The 17,490-nt window shown below is 33.9% G+C and overlaps 1 protein-coding gene across 1 annotated transcript; it reads left to right on the top strand.

The window, feature by feature from the left end:
* The first annotated feature begins 7,971 nt into the window (after positions 1-7,971).
* LOC108456781 (uncharacterized) lies at positions 7,972-12,236 on the top strand. Its single transcript, XM_017755449.2, has 4 exons — positions 7,972-8,884; positions 8,970-9,166; positions 11,482-11,565; positions 11,650-12,236. Exons 1-4 carry the CDS (start codon positions 8,203-8,205, stop codon positions 12,043-12,045), a joined length of 1,359 nt encoding a protein of 452 aa, XP_017610938.1. The 5' UTR covers positions 7,972-8,202; the 3' UTR covers positions 12,046-12,236.
* The last annotated feature ends 5,254 nt before the right edge of the window (positions 12,237-17,490 follow it).

The following is a 17,490-nucleotide window of genomic DNA, read 5'->3' as shown; positions in this document are numbered from 1 at the left end:
TAGTAGCTATAAGTATCAAATAGCTATGGAATTCAAAACTTGAGGTCCTTATATGGAAAATAGACCATTAAGTGGAGTTATTAGATTAACATGATTAGTAATCATGGGAAAATTTAATAAAGAAAAGACTAAATTGGAAAGTGTAACAGCTCGATTTTGGGGGCTAGTTGGAATAGTGGTCTCGTGACCACAAATCCAAAGTTAGAGAAATTATTTTATTATTAAAATAGATTCATAGCATGTTTATAATAGTGCATGAAAAATTTGGTGAGCTAATTTTTAACATTTGAGCCCAATTGCGAAAAAGGACTAAATCGCATAAAGTGCAAAAGTCCTAATTTGATAGCTAAAAATGTTATTTTATTAGCGAATCGAAATTGGGGGATTTTAAAGGGCAATTAGACCCTTAAAAGAAAGAATAACCGACCATAGAGTCAAAGAGGAGACAAAATTTTCAAATTTGGTGAGTTAGGTGGCTTATTTTTGACTAAAATAGAAATAAATAAAGGAAGGATGATATCATCCATTTTCCATCTTCTTTATCTACCAAAAATCAGCCATTAAAGGGGGTTTGAAAGCTTAAAATTTTCAGCAACTTGAAGCACTCACAAGTAAGTGATTCTCATGTCATTTGTTGATGATTTTTGTACTTTTCATACCCTTCAAGCAGGAGCTTTCAAATTAGGGGTCTATTTTTCAAAATGGTTAAAAGTCTAGGGTTTTTCCATGAGAGCATCTAGGATGTTTTCTGAAATTTTATGGAAGAATATGAGTCTTGGGTGTGACATAAATAACTTTTGTGAAATGTGTTAGCATGAAAACACCTAAAGGGACCATTTTGCATAAGTTGTAAAATAGATAAAAAAAAATGTGTGAAATAGTGGGTATTTGGAGTTGCTATAAGTATCAAAGAGGCTTTCGGCTAGTCTTGAAAAATAAAGAAATTCTATAAAAATTGATTTTCGGGCCGAGGGGTAAAATGGTCATTTAGCACAATTGTGAATTGTTGAGTGCTTAGGTTGATAAAGTGACTTAATAAGTGCATTTTGTTATTATAGATCAAGAAATACTGAGTCCAAACCTAGACCGGGGGAAAGCCAAGCAAACCGACTAAATCTACTGGTCGCCACATTTTGTAATCCGAGGTAAGTTGTATGTAAATAATACAACTACATTGTTAATTATATGTGCTTGAATTATTACAGCATAAATTACTTGATTGTGAAATCGAGAATGTATAATGATAAATGAGATAGTAGAATTTCCATTGGAACCTTAGGAAGTAAATCGGATATTCATGTTATGACATTTGGGTCATTTGTGTGTGAGCTGGTGTAAGACATGTCTGGGACATGCATCAGCCACATTATGAGAGCCAGTGTAAGACCATGTCTGGGGCATGGCATCTCCATTGAGACGAGGGCTAGTGTAAGACATGTCTGGGACATGCATCGACCTCGAGACGTAAGCCAATGTAAGACATGTCTGAGACATGCATCGGCTACGATATGATAATTAGTGTAAGACCATGTCTGGGACATGGCATCAACTTGAGATATGAGCCAATGTAAGACCGTGTCTAGGATATGGCATCGGCACCTTACCCTATTCTTGAGGCTTATGTAATAACCAGTAGAATTATGAATGGTTCAACGGTAAAAGTTATGTTCTTAAGCTAATGAGGAAAGTATAACCATGTTGCGAGTGGTACAGGTACCTAATTGGTACGTATGAGATATGAGCTCAATATATAATATGTGACTTGTATGGATGGTAATGAGTAAGTTATGCTTATGCCTATCTTGGTGTTATGAGCATGTTGATTATTGATAAATTATTGTTGTATACTTACTTATATGCAACTTACTAAGCTGTTATGCTTACTCCCTTCCCTTTTCATTTTCTTACAGTGCCGCCTAATTAGCTCAAGGATCATCAGAAGTCAGAGATATCGATCACACTATCAGCCAAAGCATTCGGTATAATTGGATTTATATTTTTGAATATGGCATGTATATGAGTTAAACTTTATTATTTTGTGTCATTGAGGTTTGGCCATATGTATTGGCTTGGGTTGGAAACCCTTCAATTTGTATTAAGCCTTGAATGATGGCTAACATTCATTTTGAATTTATAAAAGATGCATTATCATGGTTGAATGAATGTCTATTATGGCTGATTTGGTTACAAGAATTATGCTTGTTTTGGTATTGGTTGGTATTTGTATAGAACTACATATGTAAAGGTGGCAATGGGGCATGGTAAATAGCCTTATATTGTCTACACGGGTAGGCATACGGACGTGTGTCTAGGCTGTGTGTGACACACGGTCTACCCCATGGGCGTGTGGCCCAACAATGTGTCCCCTGCACGTAAAAATTTTAAGTTAGTATGCATGATAATAAACACACGGACAGAGACACGACCATGTGTCTCAGCCGTGTGAAGGGCACGGCCTAGCATACGGGTGTGTGCCTTGACCGTGTGACATTTTGGGGTTGCTGACGTCAAAAATAGAATGTCCATGTTTTTGTACACGGGCTAGTACATGGGCGTGTCATAGCCGTGTGAAGGACACGGGCCAGGTACACGAGCGTGTGCCAGGCCGTGTGAAAACCCCTGTAGGTGTGCATTTAAAATAAATTCCACACGAGTGGAAGACACGGGCATGTCCCTATATTGCTTAGGCCGTGTGAACCACACGGGCCATCAACATGACCATGTTGAATTGGCCATTCCGGCGTGTGTCCCTATGTCAAGTGACATTTTTCTATAGTTGGCAAAAGTACCCGAGTTGGTTTCGAGTGATTTACGATGTGTGTTTTGGGTCTCGAAGGCCCATATTATGGATATGTTGATAAGTTTAGGAGAGTTTCAAATTTGTCCAAGTCTTGGAGACCTGAAAATGGATGTAAGCACGAGTTTAAGTGAGGTAACGCCTCGTATTCCATCACGGTGTAGGATATGGGTATGAAGTGTTACAAAAAGTGGAAATAATAGAAGATGATAAATAATTAAATAACAAAATATCATCTTTTCATCATCTTTCCCAAATTATTTTACATAGAAACCTAGTTAGAAGAGCTTGAAGGTAGCAAGCTTATTTGGTTAAATTAGGTGAGTATTCAAGTCCCATTTGTAGTAATTTTTATATTTTTAAGATCGTAATAGCTTATCTAGCTATGTCGGGGATAATTTGCAAAGTTATCAAAGTACTAGGGTTTTGACATGGATGAATATAGTTAAATTATGAACTTTTATGGTAGAAAATGAAAGTTTGTTGATAGATAAACAACTTTTGTTAAGGAAATTTTGATGAAATCATGATTTTGGGACTAAATAGAAAAGATGTAAAATTCATGAAAAAATTTTGATTTTTATGAAATACATGGGCTAAAAATGTTATATTTAAAAATCAGCTGGGCTTAGAATAAGGATTACATTGCATGAATTTCATTTTCCGAGCCTAAGGACGAAATTGTAATTAAATAAAAGTATAGGGAAAAATGGTAATTTTGCCTAAGATGTGAATTGGATTGAATTGAACATGAATTATATTAAATTGAGCTAAATTTACTCGTATAGATCCAGATAGACCAAATATGGAGTTAGAACGTAGAAAAGAAAAAGTGTCGGATTAATAGATTTTGCGTACACGAACAATTATTGAGGTAAGTTCGTGTAACTAAATTGTATATTTATATGTTTTAAATTGAATGTTGTGTATGTGTATTGTATAATTGACATGTATGAAAATCGGTCACATATCCAATAATGCTCGATAAGCATTAAGTCCAAACTGAGTAAAGGAAATTCGATGGATACAGGGTTCTCGAATTGGTTGTGGTCCTGCATATGAGCTTCCTGAATATGGCTCTTATGAGATTCCCGTTATACAGCCCAGATAAGCTTCCCGTTACATGGCTCACAGAGCTTTCTGTTATATTGCTCAAGAGAGAGTTTCTCATTATATGGCTCAAGAGAGAGTTTCTCGTTATATGGCTCGAGAGAGAGCTTCCCGTTTATGTGCTCGTATGAGCATTCCCGAATATGAATTGATGGTTTATAGTTTTGTACACTACATGTGTACTACCCTTGTATCCATCGATATTTTAAATGATTCAACTGGTGAAGTTCTGATATGAGATGATATGAATTCAAGATGAATTACTATGAGAAATACTTAAAATACAAAGATATGATATGTACATGTTTATGGACAATTGAAGTGATAAATACATGTATGTGGAAATTGAATATTGATGAGCTCATTCATGTTTCTTGGTATTAATGTGAATTACATGACTAACATGCTTGATGAGGATATGTGTTTAGGCAAATGGCCAAATTGACTTGAGCATGTTTATTTGCTTACCTTAAATGTAAATTAAATGGTAAGTTAATTTCTTGTTATACGAAATTACTAAACATTAAAAGCTTACTCTGTTTTATTTCTTTTGTTTTACAGTACTTCGGAAGCTTGTTGAGCTGGAAGCTTGGCGGAGATATCATCACATCATCCATCGGCTCATCTTGGTATATTTAGTAATTCAACTTTGGTTATAATCTCATGTATAGGTTAACTTAGCCAATGTTGGCATATAAAGGTTTCAGTTGTAACTAGTCGTTGGAATGGCTTGTGATGGACATGTTTTGATGTGAATATAAAATGCTATATCATGTATAGGACTTGATTTTGAATGGATTAGAATGTCCTGTATTGGCTTAAGAATATGTTTAAGTGTTTATGCAGGTGGAAGGCAAATTTGGGTGAGAAATATGGCTTAGAAATGGCCTTATTTTGTCCATACAGGCAGAGACATGGGTGTGTGTGGCGCACGGCTTAGCATATGGGCATGTGACTTGGCCGTATGCCCCTACATCTTTAAAATTTCAAAATAGAATGCACAAAATTAATCACATGGCTTGGCATATGGGCGTGTGGCTTGGCCGTGTGACCCCTGCACCTATTTAATGCAAAATATTATGTTCACACGGCCTAGCACACGAGCGTCTGACTTGGCCGTGTGACTCAAGTTAGAGAGTTACACGGGTACTAACACGGGCTGAGGCACGGCCGTGTGCCTTACTTCGAATGGCCACATGGCCTAAGACACGGGCGAGTCACTAGGCTGTGTGAGCCACATGGCTTGACCACACTGGCGTGTGTCCCTTGCACCTAGGAAAAATTTTGAAGTTTCATGAAAAATTCTTTGAGTACTCAGTTTAGTCCTGACTTGATTCTAATTCGTGTTTTGAGTCTCGAGGGCTCACATAAGGGACGATATGATTGATTATTACATATTTATGATATGAATGTGAAATGATATATATTTTTTTGTATTTGATCTATAAATCCCGGTAATGCTTCGTAACCCTGTTCCGGCGACGGATTAGAGTTAGGAGTGTTACATGAATGGTGGATATTTGATCTATTTATGATAAATTAGGTCAAAGTAGTAATAAGATTGAAAGAAATTTATTACCTTGCATAACCTTAGATTAATGTGATTAAATTGTTTTAGTTAGATATATCACTGTTACTTCATATAATATGATGTCTACTTATGAGATTCTCAAGTTGATTAAACGTAGAAATATGCTAGAAAAACTTAATAATTAAATAAGTAGGACTTCATAGGTTAATAAATAGCGAATTGCCATGATTTATTTTCATAACATCGTTAACATTATTTTAATAATTCTAAGTTAAAAAGACAATTAATCTAATTCTTTCATGTCATCGTAATTAAAACATATGAATTTCTCCTTATTATTATTTTTTTTACCTTTCATTTATTTTTAGCATACTTAGTTAAATTTAGTTAAATTAATTAGTTAATTCAATCTACTCCCAATTATTCCCATCACCAATTTGCTAAGTTTTCGTTTTCACAATATTTGCCTATATAGTCCCTCGTACTTAAAGTGTTATGTACGTCTTCATGATCCAATCTTTGATTTGGTTATGTAAACATAAAAAATTAAAAAATTAAAAAGCGACAATTTAATAATTAAATTAATTAAAATTAAAAATTTTAATAATATTTTCTTATCATTTGCAATTCAACGTCAGAAATGTGTCTATCATCCAAATGAATATGTGACATTGACATTTTAAAATTATAAAAACAAATAAAATTAAATAATTTATGGAATATAAAATTAAAACAAAAAGAATTTCAAAGAAATTGAATGAAAAATTGGGAACTAAATAGTTAAGAGAATAAATGATTTAAGAGAATTGAGAGAATAAGATTTAAATGTAAAAGAAAAAAATGAGCTGGGTTTAGTAAATAAACTAGCTGTTGAATTTTTAACTGATGAAAAATTTATTGTTGGACGAAAACATACCTAGTAAGATATGTTTTATGTTTCTCTTTAAAATCAACCTATTTTCCTTGAAAAAATAACTTTACTAAATAATTTTGAAAATTGATATTTTCTCCTCATTTTCCCAATGAGGAAATGCTTTTCACCTAAGCCCAAATCCATATTTACATTAACTAATTAAAAAGTATTTATAAATTTAGATTAATTTATATTTTTGTATTATTATATTAAATTATTTAAATATAATTTATTATTACGTTAAATTATTTAAATGTTATTCACAAATATCATTTTATTAAAATTTTCAATATAATTTATCATTATATTTAAAATTTTAAAATATTTATATATCATTAATTTTTCAAATAAATTATATTAATTATTTAAATGATATTTAAAATTTATATTTTATATATTATATTAAAATATTATATAAATTAATTAAATTTTACTTTCAAACATTTGTCTGAAAACAACATTTTAATTTATCACTATAATTTTTACAACAATAACAGGCATTTGAAATAATCAAATCACACTTTTTTCACAGTAATTTTTCCGCCAGTACTTTCTAAATGTATTTTTAAAACAACAATGGATAAATAAGTCATACTGGATTTAGAATTTAAAATTTTAAAAATTATGATTTTATAGAAATGACTACATTATGATTTAAGGTTAGGTAAGATTTAAAATTTAAGGTTTGAAGTTTATGATTATAATTGTTCATGGGTCGGGTCAAATTGGATAATAAAATTTTAAGCTTGATTAATAGTTTCAAGCTTGGATAGACTTGAAAAATGGGTCTAAATTTTTGCTAAAATTCGATTCAGATAAAAATATTAAAGCTTAAGTCCAACTTTACCCACCCATATTAAAATTTGTTTATTTTATTTTTATATAAAAAATTAAAAAATATTATACATCAAAAACACTACAAACATTAAAATAAATGTTTTCCAATAAATTGAAAATAAATTAATAACATAATAGTGAAATGAGAGCAAAACAGTGAGAAAACTGTAGCAAAATAATAGTTTTTTCTTTTTGAAAATTCGGGTCAAGCTGTGCCTGAGTCAAAACCCTTATCTAAGGTCCGATTTATTTTTAAGCGGCCTTATTTTTTTGTCCAATCTCATTATTCAAGCCTATATTTTTACTCAAATCATTCTACTTTTCGAACTAATTTTCAAAGCTCGACCCATGGACAAATTTATTTATAATATAAGATTTATTATTTAAGGTTTTAAAATATAAAATTTTAAGGTCTAGTTTTATAGTTTTTAATATATATTAATTTTATTAAAACTCAATCCCAAATTTAAGTTTGAAAAGAAAAATATCATAAACAAAGGAAATTTGGTATTTGTTAGCGTTGGAAAAGTAGTAATTACTGTTAATTTGGTGTCTTATGATGTATTTTATTATTATTATATTTTAAAAAATTAAAAATAATTTTAATTTGAGCGGAATAATAGTTAAAATTTTTATTAAATATTATAAAATAAAAATTAATATTGTAGAATATAATATTATTAAATACTTAAAATGACTTTTTAAGGTAAACTCTTAGTAAATAAAAAATAAAAAAATCCGAAGTTAAACTGTTGATATTTCTATTTTATTTTCTCATCGTTTATCTATTTTATTATTATTTTGTTGTAACTATTACTATTACTTGAACCAGTGGTTTACCCAAAAAAGCCTACATCAAAATCATTCACTTTCCCTTTCTTTTCCAAAAATCTCTTATCCCGCCGCCCACTACCACTACCACTACCACCACCACCACCAGCGCCACCACCTCCCAGTGGTGCTCTTCCAAACAGCGATCAGCCACCACCACAGTCAACCGCAAAAACCCCTCAAATGGCGACCGCTGCAGCAACAACAACAGTTGCCTCCGACACAACAACCACCACTTCCTCCGACGGTCCAGTCCTTAGCCTCATCAACAAACGCATCCGTGCCTTACGCAAGAAATACAACCGCATCCTCCAGATGGAAGAATCCGTCTCCCAGGGCAAACCCTTAAACAAAGAACAAGAAGAAGTCCTCCGTTCAAAACCCTCCGTCTCCGCCCTTATCGACGAACTCGAGAAGCTTCGCCACCCTCTCTCCTCCGCCGTCTCTGAAGAAATCTCACTCGCTTTACAGCGTCAAACCATTTCCGCGGAAGAAACTACCTCGGAAGCCCAACAACAGCAGCAGCCGCCCAATGAGCCCGATCATGCTGTTGAAGATCTCCTCAACCTGCTCTATTTCGGGTCGTTGTTCGATGTAAAGTCTCAGAATGATTTCACTTCGATGATGTTGACTCGGACGCACGAGAGGGGCTGTTGCCTGACTTACGATTATGTCACCGACGACGCTACCGATCTGCTTAGCGAGAAAGATTTGGATTCCATTTCGACGCTGAGTGCACTATTGACTTCACGCTCTGCTGATTCCAGTTTGTCTCACAAGAACGCTTTGCACCGTTGCCTCCACCATGCTAAGCTTTGGCTTTCCAACTCTGACCAGCCCATTGACCCCAATGCCGACGTCTCCTGTAATAAAGCACTCCATTTGTTTTGGGGGGCTTTCTATTTTTAAGTTTCTAGGTTTTCTAACTTGGGCAGTTCTTTTTGTTTCAGATGCTGGGTTGAGAGAGAGGCTTAACAAGATTATGGCTTTGGATTACTTTACGACGACGCCGGAGATGAAGGCTCCAGTTGAAGTGGTTGCAGCTGCTGCTGCTGGGACTTATACCACTTTCCAGGTTCCAGTGCAGAGTGTGCCCATTTCTGTGCCTCTTCAGGTGGAAGATTCTGTCGGGCAGTATCAGCAAAAGGTATTAACTTTGTTCTAGCTTAAGAAGAGTAAAGAGTTTGGTTATTGGATTTAACTTTGCATTTTATTTCTGATAAATGTTGTAGTATAAAATTCTTGACTTCCCTTTTATTTCTATACTTTCAGCTTTGTTGAAATGACTGTTAATTTCTAATAGTAAGTGTCGACATGAGAGAACTTAAGGGCATTGCATTCAAACTATTGTCATAGCTATTTTTTGTATCTGTATGCTTAAAAGGTTGAAGTGGAATCGTACTGGCTATCTATATTTCAGTATGCATAAAAAATGTTAGAACTCCATATATTTTTTACCTGACTTAACCAGTATGTTAGGTTGCAAGATCCTTTGGACATCAACATTTCAAAATCTATGAAGTCTTCTTTATTTTCTTAACCATTATGTTAGGTTGCGAGATCCTTTGTACATCAACATTTTGAACTCTATCAAGTCTCTTTTATTTATCTATTGTTTTATATATGCATATCATCGGAATAGAAATGAGAATTTAAATCCACCTATGCATTGTTCTACTTTTGCTAAGGTGGGAGGGGGTTGTTAAAGTAACATTTTTGGTATTGTTAGTGATAAAACTTGATGGAACACAGCTGAATAGGAAGGCTTTAGATCTGAGGTTAGGGTTAACTAGAATAAAAGAAACTAGGAAAGAAGCTGAGAAGGATTTTTAAAGGGTTGATAGTTTGTACCAATGACTGGAAGAATTATTTGAATTTCTTGTTAGTTGTTTCTACTTGGTGGCTAGTATATTGTATAGAAACTTTTAGAACCAATGAATATGATGATCTGTAGTTTGGATTTTTTTGTCAAGTTGTTTGTACTCAACAAATATGGCGATAAGAATTGAGAAATTTTTACTCGTGGATTTTTTAAAACTGATTAATTCTCTGGGCTTTGGCTACATGCAAATGGCTTTGAGAACCAGTATCCTGCCTTTTTTCCTTTGACTTCTTTATACCACCTGTGTAGATGCCCTATTTGGATGTTGACAGAGGTTACTCTGAACTCCCTTTATTTGTTATTTATGCACCATGTATGTGTTGCATTCTGAACGTTGATTCTCTAGCATAAAGCTTTTGGACTTTCTTGGCCACTATTAATTGTATTATACTTCGGGATTGGTAGTAGCAATTAAATATTGTTGGTGATGGGTTTACTAAGTTATTGGTGGCCGTGACTATGTCCAAGTCAGCTAAAAGTTGGGTTCTAAAAAATTTGTCCGATTTGAATAATGTTTCAAATTCTAAATCTTTGTCACAATAAGTATTCTTGCTCATTCATGTCATCTCATTATCTTTGCTAGTATCCCTCTACTAATATATAGCTTAAGGGGGGATGGAATGATCAGTAGTCTTTTCTATTTATTCATTTTAGCAGTGGATTGTTGTAACTATCAGCATGTTTGATTGAATTCATTCATATGATTTTCCCTGCAATTCAGATTCTTTCAATTTCTTTGCTTTGTGATCACTGCTAGAACAGTCTCAAGCGGCATGCTGTAGTTTTGTTAGTTTTAGGTGAAATTTGAGAAGGATTTGGAAAAAGACAAGGTTATTTAGATTTTATTTTAGAAAAGAATCTTGGTATTTAAGTTGCAAATTTAGAAGTTGGCTCAGAAATAATACATGGCCAATTTCTTTGGTGAAGCACTTTTAGCAGGAAGGAATAAAAACATGTTTTCATTTGGAGAAACTGAAAGATCTTAATTAGAAGGTTGGTTTGTGTAGTATGGATTCATGTATTGGCTAATGGAACACAAAACTGAAACTTGAATGGCCTAAAGCAGTCAAGTTTTTGAGAGGGGATGCTGAAGAAACACAGAGGGTTGCCTTAAGTTTCTGCTTTCAGTTTGTCACGGAAAGCTTCGAGATACTAGGAATAGGGTGTAAACTGTTTTGGATTAATCTGTATGGGGGTATTTAAATGATTCTTAAGATTCAGACCCATATAGTATATTGATCTTCAGAATAAAATATCTTTTGGTAGGTGGTTCTCTCTGTCATTGTATAACTAGGCGATGCTTGCAGATTTTTATGTGGCGGTGAGGTAGGAATGAGTCAATAGGCAGGATTAGCGTTACCTGGATGTAATGCTTCTTAGTTTCATATTCCTTAGCCTGACGTTGGACTTGATGTTTATATTTTGTGACTGTATTCCTTTTTCAGGCCTCATTTCTGATCAATACATGTTATTTGTTTTGCATTAACATGTTTAAATTTCATTCGGAGCTGTCTTCCCTCTGTTAGTTTTATGAATTCAAATGAGGTTATGTTTTTAAGTTATTTTCTTATTTGATGTAGGAAGAAGATGCATTTAATTATCAAGAACCTGAGATACTTGAGACAAGTGACAATCAATTTAGTGTCGCAGAAGAACATCAGAAGGTGACTTCAGTTAGCTGTACCATTAGATATGTTCTTTTATGATTTCATTTATTTGGTTTAATAGAATAAGCTTGTTCCCTTCAGGATGATGTGGAGATGGAAAATCCTGTAGAGGATATTGCAGTTCAACAAGGTGGGAAATTATCTGTGGATACAGACGACAACCAGAGAGATGTAGAACCCAAGGAGCAACAGTATGTTCCTCGGAGACCCTATCACAACCAAAGAGGGAGTCGGGGTACTGGGGGTGGTCGTAGGGGTTACTCCAATGGCCGTGGAGGTCGAGGCAGTGGAAGGGGTGGCGGAGCCTACCAAAATGGTCGTAGCCAATATTATGATCAGCCGGGCAACAATTACTATTCTAGGAGCTATTATAATAACCGGGGAAGGGGTGGAAGAGGCGGTGGCCATGCTTACAACAATCATGGGTCGGCAGTTCAGGGTGGTCACGCCTCTGCTGATGTAGGTGTTGCCTCATAACAGCTTTATGTGGAGTATCCAGGGGTGGGTGGTGAAGATGTACTCTTTTTCTTTTTTTGTCTTTTTGGTTTGCATGAAAAGCATGTTTTGAATGTGGGTTCATGTTTATATGGTACCGTCCGTTTACTCCTTATGTAGTTGGGTTAATTAATGACTTTGGAAATCATTTAAAAACTGAAGACTTCTGGCAATTATCCTTTTTGCTTTAACTTGCAATTTGTGTTATGGACTGGCATTTCGACCCATCCATCTTCGCAATTTTATTCACTGAAAACTAGGTTGGGCTGGGTTCAGGTCAGGTCTTTTTTTGATACCACAACATATATATTCGCTCAAGCCCGAAGCTGTTTCTGGGAAATGATTAACATAATAATGTTTGGGTACGTTAATATTATCTAAAAACATCTTTGGTTTTGTCAAAATATTTACTAATTTTATACTTTTATTAAAAGTTTAAATATAAATTATTTATCTTTATATTTTAATCATTGACGTTCTAATATTATATATTTAATTTTTATTATAAAAAATAGTAATATACGGTAAAATTGCAAAACAGGTTGTGCCAAATTCGATTTATTCTTTTTGGAAGTATTAAAGTATGGTACAATCAATAAATAATTCAAGTAAAAAGTACGTAATCATAAATAATTTTGTCAAAGTTGTGATTCTTATAAATTAATTGGATGTAATTTTAGGTTTTAACAAATTTTGAGATATGTAATTAGATTGTGGACTATCATCTCCACACATATTTTATTTCAAATTTATGTAACCTATTTTGCGGCAAATCTTGGAGAGTTGAGATGCATCCAAAATTGATCAAGACGACACGAACCCAACTTTTCCAATTGGCAAAAGATCGATAATGGGTCGAGCAACTAAAGTTGACAATGGCCAATGGTGGTCGTTGGTGGTGGTCGACCGAAGATGGCCTAATGGTGGCGACGACGGTGGCAATGACGACGTCGACTATGGCTGGAACGAATGCCCTTGGTGGTGACAACAGTTCGATGATAGATCCCTTCGATGATTTTTCAAGTGTTTTTTTAGGTTTGGGAACCTGGGTATTTGGCTTTGCTTTGCGGGTAATAATTGTAATTTTTTATTATCCATTTTTCTAGGATGGAATCATGGAAACTTTGACTAGTCAGAGTCATTTAATTTTATGCTTTTCTATGATAGCATGATGATATTTAAGTTGACTGAAAAACCATGTTCATGTATATCTATGATAAGCATGCCATGTAGTTTAGGAGAAGAATGCCACATGTACTTGTCATGACATTTTAATCACCCATGATTGAAACTGAAAATAAAAAACCTTGCATGTTTTCTAAAAGATTGAGTGGAAGGTCTCTGAAGACTTGTGACCTCCACCAGTGGTCTCTTGTGATGACATGATAATTTGCCAACGCTAAGGTAGGTATTGTGATAGTCGTTCAAGAATACTGTCTTGACATCCATTTTCAAGATCTTGAAATTGAAATCATCCACAATGGATAATAATATGAGGATCGACTTGAGTAGGGCAACTGAAGAAAAGGTTTCTTCATAATCAATACCTTTTTTTTTAGTATAACATTTTGCTACAAGTTTAGCCTTGTAAGTTTCCACTTTTCCATTCATATTTCTTATCTCCTTATAGATCCATTATAACACCCCTAACCCATATCCATTATCGGACTAGGGTTATGAGGCTTACTAAACACATTAGAACATTTCGTAATCACTTTACAATCAAAAGTCAAACATCGTCATATTAATAATCAAAAAAAAAAAGTCCCTTTCTTAGGTCAATGAGACCATAAACATGCATTGGTAATAGTTTGGGACTAAACCGAACACATTCAGAGGTTTCATCACTTAGAAAATTTTTCCATTCTGTTGAGGTCACAAGCCTGTGTAACCAGGCCGTGCTAAAATAGAGTTTACATACTGACTTTTCCCCACGGCCAACAGACACGCCCATGTGCTATGGCCGTGTGGTTCTTAGCTAGCTACTGACTTAAGCCCACGGCCAACAGAGAGGCCTGTGTGCTATGGCCGTGTGGCACAATGCAGGCTTGGTTTAAGCCAAATTGCCACTCCTTTTTTAGTCAACCTACAAGCATAGAAACAAGCATATATGTATAATCCAATCAACCAATTTTTCATGCTAAAACACATACATCATTCATGCCATAATATTATCAACCATTTACATACTAATAAACCTTACATATTCATACTAAAACATAATATAAGATTATATTAAAAACATCATTCATTTTCAAACCATGAACTCACCAAACTTACCTTCTCCTTTATCCAGTTAAAACATGCCACAGTTGGAAATTAACATCACATATCATAAGCCTTTCTCAACCATAAGTTCAAACACAAATTAGCCAAATCACATGGCTAAATATATACATCCCAAAACATACTCCATAACTACTAGCCTATACATGCCATCCTTCAAAAATATATATATACATTTCCAAAGTACCAAAATGAGGTTCGATAGTGTGGCGACAATCCATGACGATCCCCAATCTTGATAGCTTCGATATCTACAAAACAATTCAAACACACACATAAAGTAAGCTTTTAAAAGCTTTGTAAGCTCGTACTCAAATAATCAATAGTATATGAACATAGAATAACAACATATGAGTATTTGCACAATTTCCATCCATAAAACCATATCAACTCAATGAAATTCACATACATAACATCATCTACCACTTAGGTATTATACATACCTGAATCTTTCCGTACTTATTCACCTTCGTACTTACCTCTTGTTGAATGTTAAAAGGCTTTCCATAAATTGTTCGTAATTTAGATATTCGCACACTTAGTGCTATAATGTTAGCCGAAGCTAAATATTTTCGCACACTTAGTGCTATCTCAAATAACTGAGACTAAGTCAGAATCGCACACTTAGTGCCTCAAGTAGCCGAAGCTAGTTTAAAGCACACACTTAGTGCCTCAAGTAGCCGAAGCTAATTTAAATCGCACACTTAGTGCCAAAACTTCCGATTCATCATCATATTATGCAATTCAATTATATACAACTCATATATAATAAAGGCATCAAAGCTTACTTAACATTATATTTTAAGTACAAACTTACCTCGTATTTGAAGGTGTCGACTCGAACGTTTATTCTATAATCTTCTATTTTCCTCGATCTAAATTCGAACTCCTCTTTTCTTGATCTATAAGTATTAAAAATTAATCATTTTATTCACCAAATAGTTCAATTCAATCCATAAACACATATTTAGGGCAATTTGCAAACTAGCCCTCATATTTTCACATTTCGATACTTTAGTCCCTATTTCACGAAATAAAAAAATTCACATAATTTTCATATACACAAGCTTAGCCGAATTCTCCTAGTACTCATACTAGTTCACACATTTCATTTATTTCACATTTTAGCCCCTCAAAATAACATTTTTACAAATTAGCCCAATTTACTCAATTTCATCAAAAATTCAAAGACAACATATGTCAACCCAAAATATACCTTCCATAATTCACCATTTAACAACACAAAACTCATGAATTCATCCATGGCATATTTCAAAATCATCACCAAAATCAGAAATTGAAGCATGGGCTTTGTAGGATACTAAACAACTATCACAAAAACATAGAAATTATCAAAAACCGAACAAAACTCATACCTCAATCAAGGAATACAATGGCCGAACCCTAGGTGTTCTTATTCTTTTATTTTCTTTGCTATTTTCAGCTATGAAACATGAATAATGACTTTATTTTATGCATTGTTTTATTTAACTAATACTTATTAAACAAATATCCATTTTACCCTTTATTTAAACATATAAAAATAATTTGAAATAAGACCATATATGTCCATTAGCTAAATAAATGGAATAATAACCACATAAGGACCTTTCAATTATAAATCCAAGTCAAATAAGCACTTTTAATATCTAGCACATAGCTTTTACCTTTTACGCGATTAGGTCCTTTTTGCAAATTAAGCACACAAACAGTTAAATTTTCACACGAGATTTTCACACATGTCAATTCACTTATAATAGACATGAAAAAAATATTAAAATATTTTTCTAACTCAGACATGTGGTCCCGAAACTACTATTTCGACTAGGGTCAAAATCGGACTGTTATATCCACTTACAACCTATGAGTTTTATCTCTTCTGGTAAGTCTACGATTTCCCACATTGAGTTGGAATCTATATAATCCATCTCAACTTTCATATCTATTTCCTTGAGCTTGGAATCAACACTCGACATCGCGTCATCATATGTGAGTGGGTCGTCATCTTCCTGTTTAGTTGACTTAGTGCTTAAAACAGTTCAACCAGATTGGAAGAACTCAGGCTTGCGAGACCCTTATTGCGATGAAACACTCTTTACTACTGATCATTTGCATGTATACTATTTGGAGTTGGTTCTGGAACAGTTTCTATAGGGCTTTTTGTATTTCCCGAAATTCCACGAGTACTTCTTTACTCCAAGGTTTGAAGTTATTCATGTAACTTTCCTCAAGGAAAGTAACATGACTTGACACTATTATTGCTTGCTCTTTTGGGTTATAAAATAAACCACCCTTCGTTCTTTTTGAAAATTCTGCCTATAAATCAACTTCCTTGCATATTTATCCAATATGTAGGCCAAGCATCCCCAAATCCTTAAATAATTTAGATTTGGCTTCCTGCTGTGCCACAATTTCTATGGATTTTTAGATGTAGCCTTAGTTGGTACACCATTCAGAATATAGTAATTCGTTTTCAATGCAAATACCTAAAAGGAGATTGGCAGCTTCGAATAACTTAACATTGAACAAACCATGTCTAACAACATTCGATTTCTTCTCTCTTCCATGTCATTCTATTGTGGAGTGTCCGACACTGTTAACTAAGACAGAATCTCATTCTCTATGAGATACCCTAAGCATTCATCTAATAAATATTCCCCACCTTGATTAGATTGAAGTGTTTTTATGGGTAAACCTAGTTGTTTCTCCACTTTCGCACGAAACTCTTTGAATTTATCAAAGTTTCATTCTTGCGATGCATTAGGTACACTTACCCATATATGAAATAATTATAAAAAAAGGTTATATAATACTCACAACTAGCTCTTGCACTAATGTTCAAGGGGCCACACATGTTAGTGTGCACAAGCTCTAAGGGTTTCACGACTCTCGTTTCTTTTGCATTAAAAGATCACTTAATCATCTTACCTTCTAATCAAGTTCCACATTGTGGAAGTTAAACTTCTTTAAGCAAACTTAAAGTGTCATATTTCACAAGTCTGGTGATTCTTTCTTGGTTAATATGACCAAGTCTCAAATGCCAAAGGCACGACTCATTAGAATAAGAAATTTTAAGTCTTTTATTCGAAATTTCAGTTTCAAGTAGTATTTTTATCCTTGGTTTGATAAAATAGAGATTAT

The sequence above is a fragment of the Gossypium arboreum genome, chromosome 5, assembly GCF_025698485.1.
Source record: "Gossypium arboreum isolate Shixiya-1 chromosome 5, ASM2569848v2, whole genome shotgun sequence".
Taxonomy (NCBI): Eukaryota; Viridiplantae; Streptophyta; class Magnoliopsida; order Malvales; family Malvaceae; genus Gossypium; species Gossypium arboreum.
The sequence above is the reverse complement of the archived record's forward strand: the minus strand, read 5'-3'. Positions and strand labels throughout refer to the sequence as shown.

Excerpts from the sequence above, each read along its gene's own strand:
- LOC108456781 (XM_017755449.2), top strand. The coding sequence starts at position 8,203 with ATGGCGACCGCTGCAGCAACAACAACAGTTGCCTCCGACACAACAACC. Across the intron at positions 8,885-8,969 it reads CCCCAATGCCGACGTCTCCT|ATGCTGGGTTGAGAGAGAGG; the intron begins GTAATAAAGCAC and ends TTTTTGTTTCAG. Across the intron at positions 9,167-11,481 it reads TCGGGCAGTATCAGCAAAAG|GAAGAAGATGCATTTAATTA; the intron begins GTATTAACTTTG and ends TATTTGATGTAG.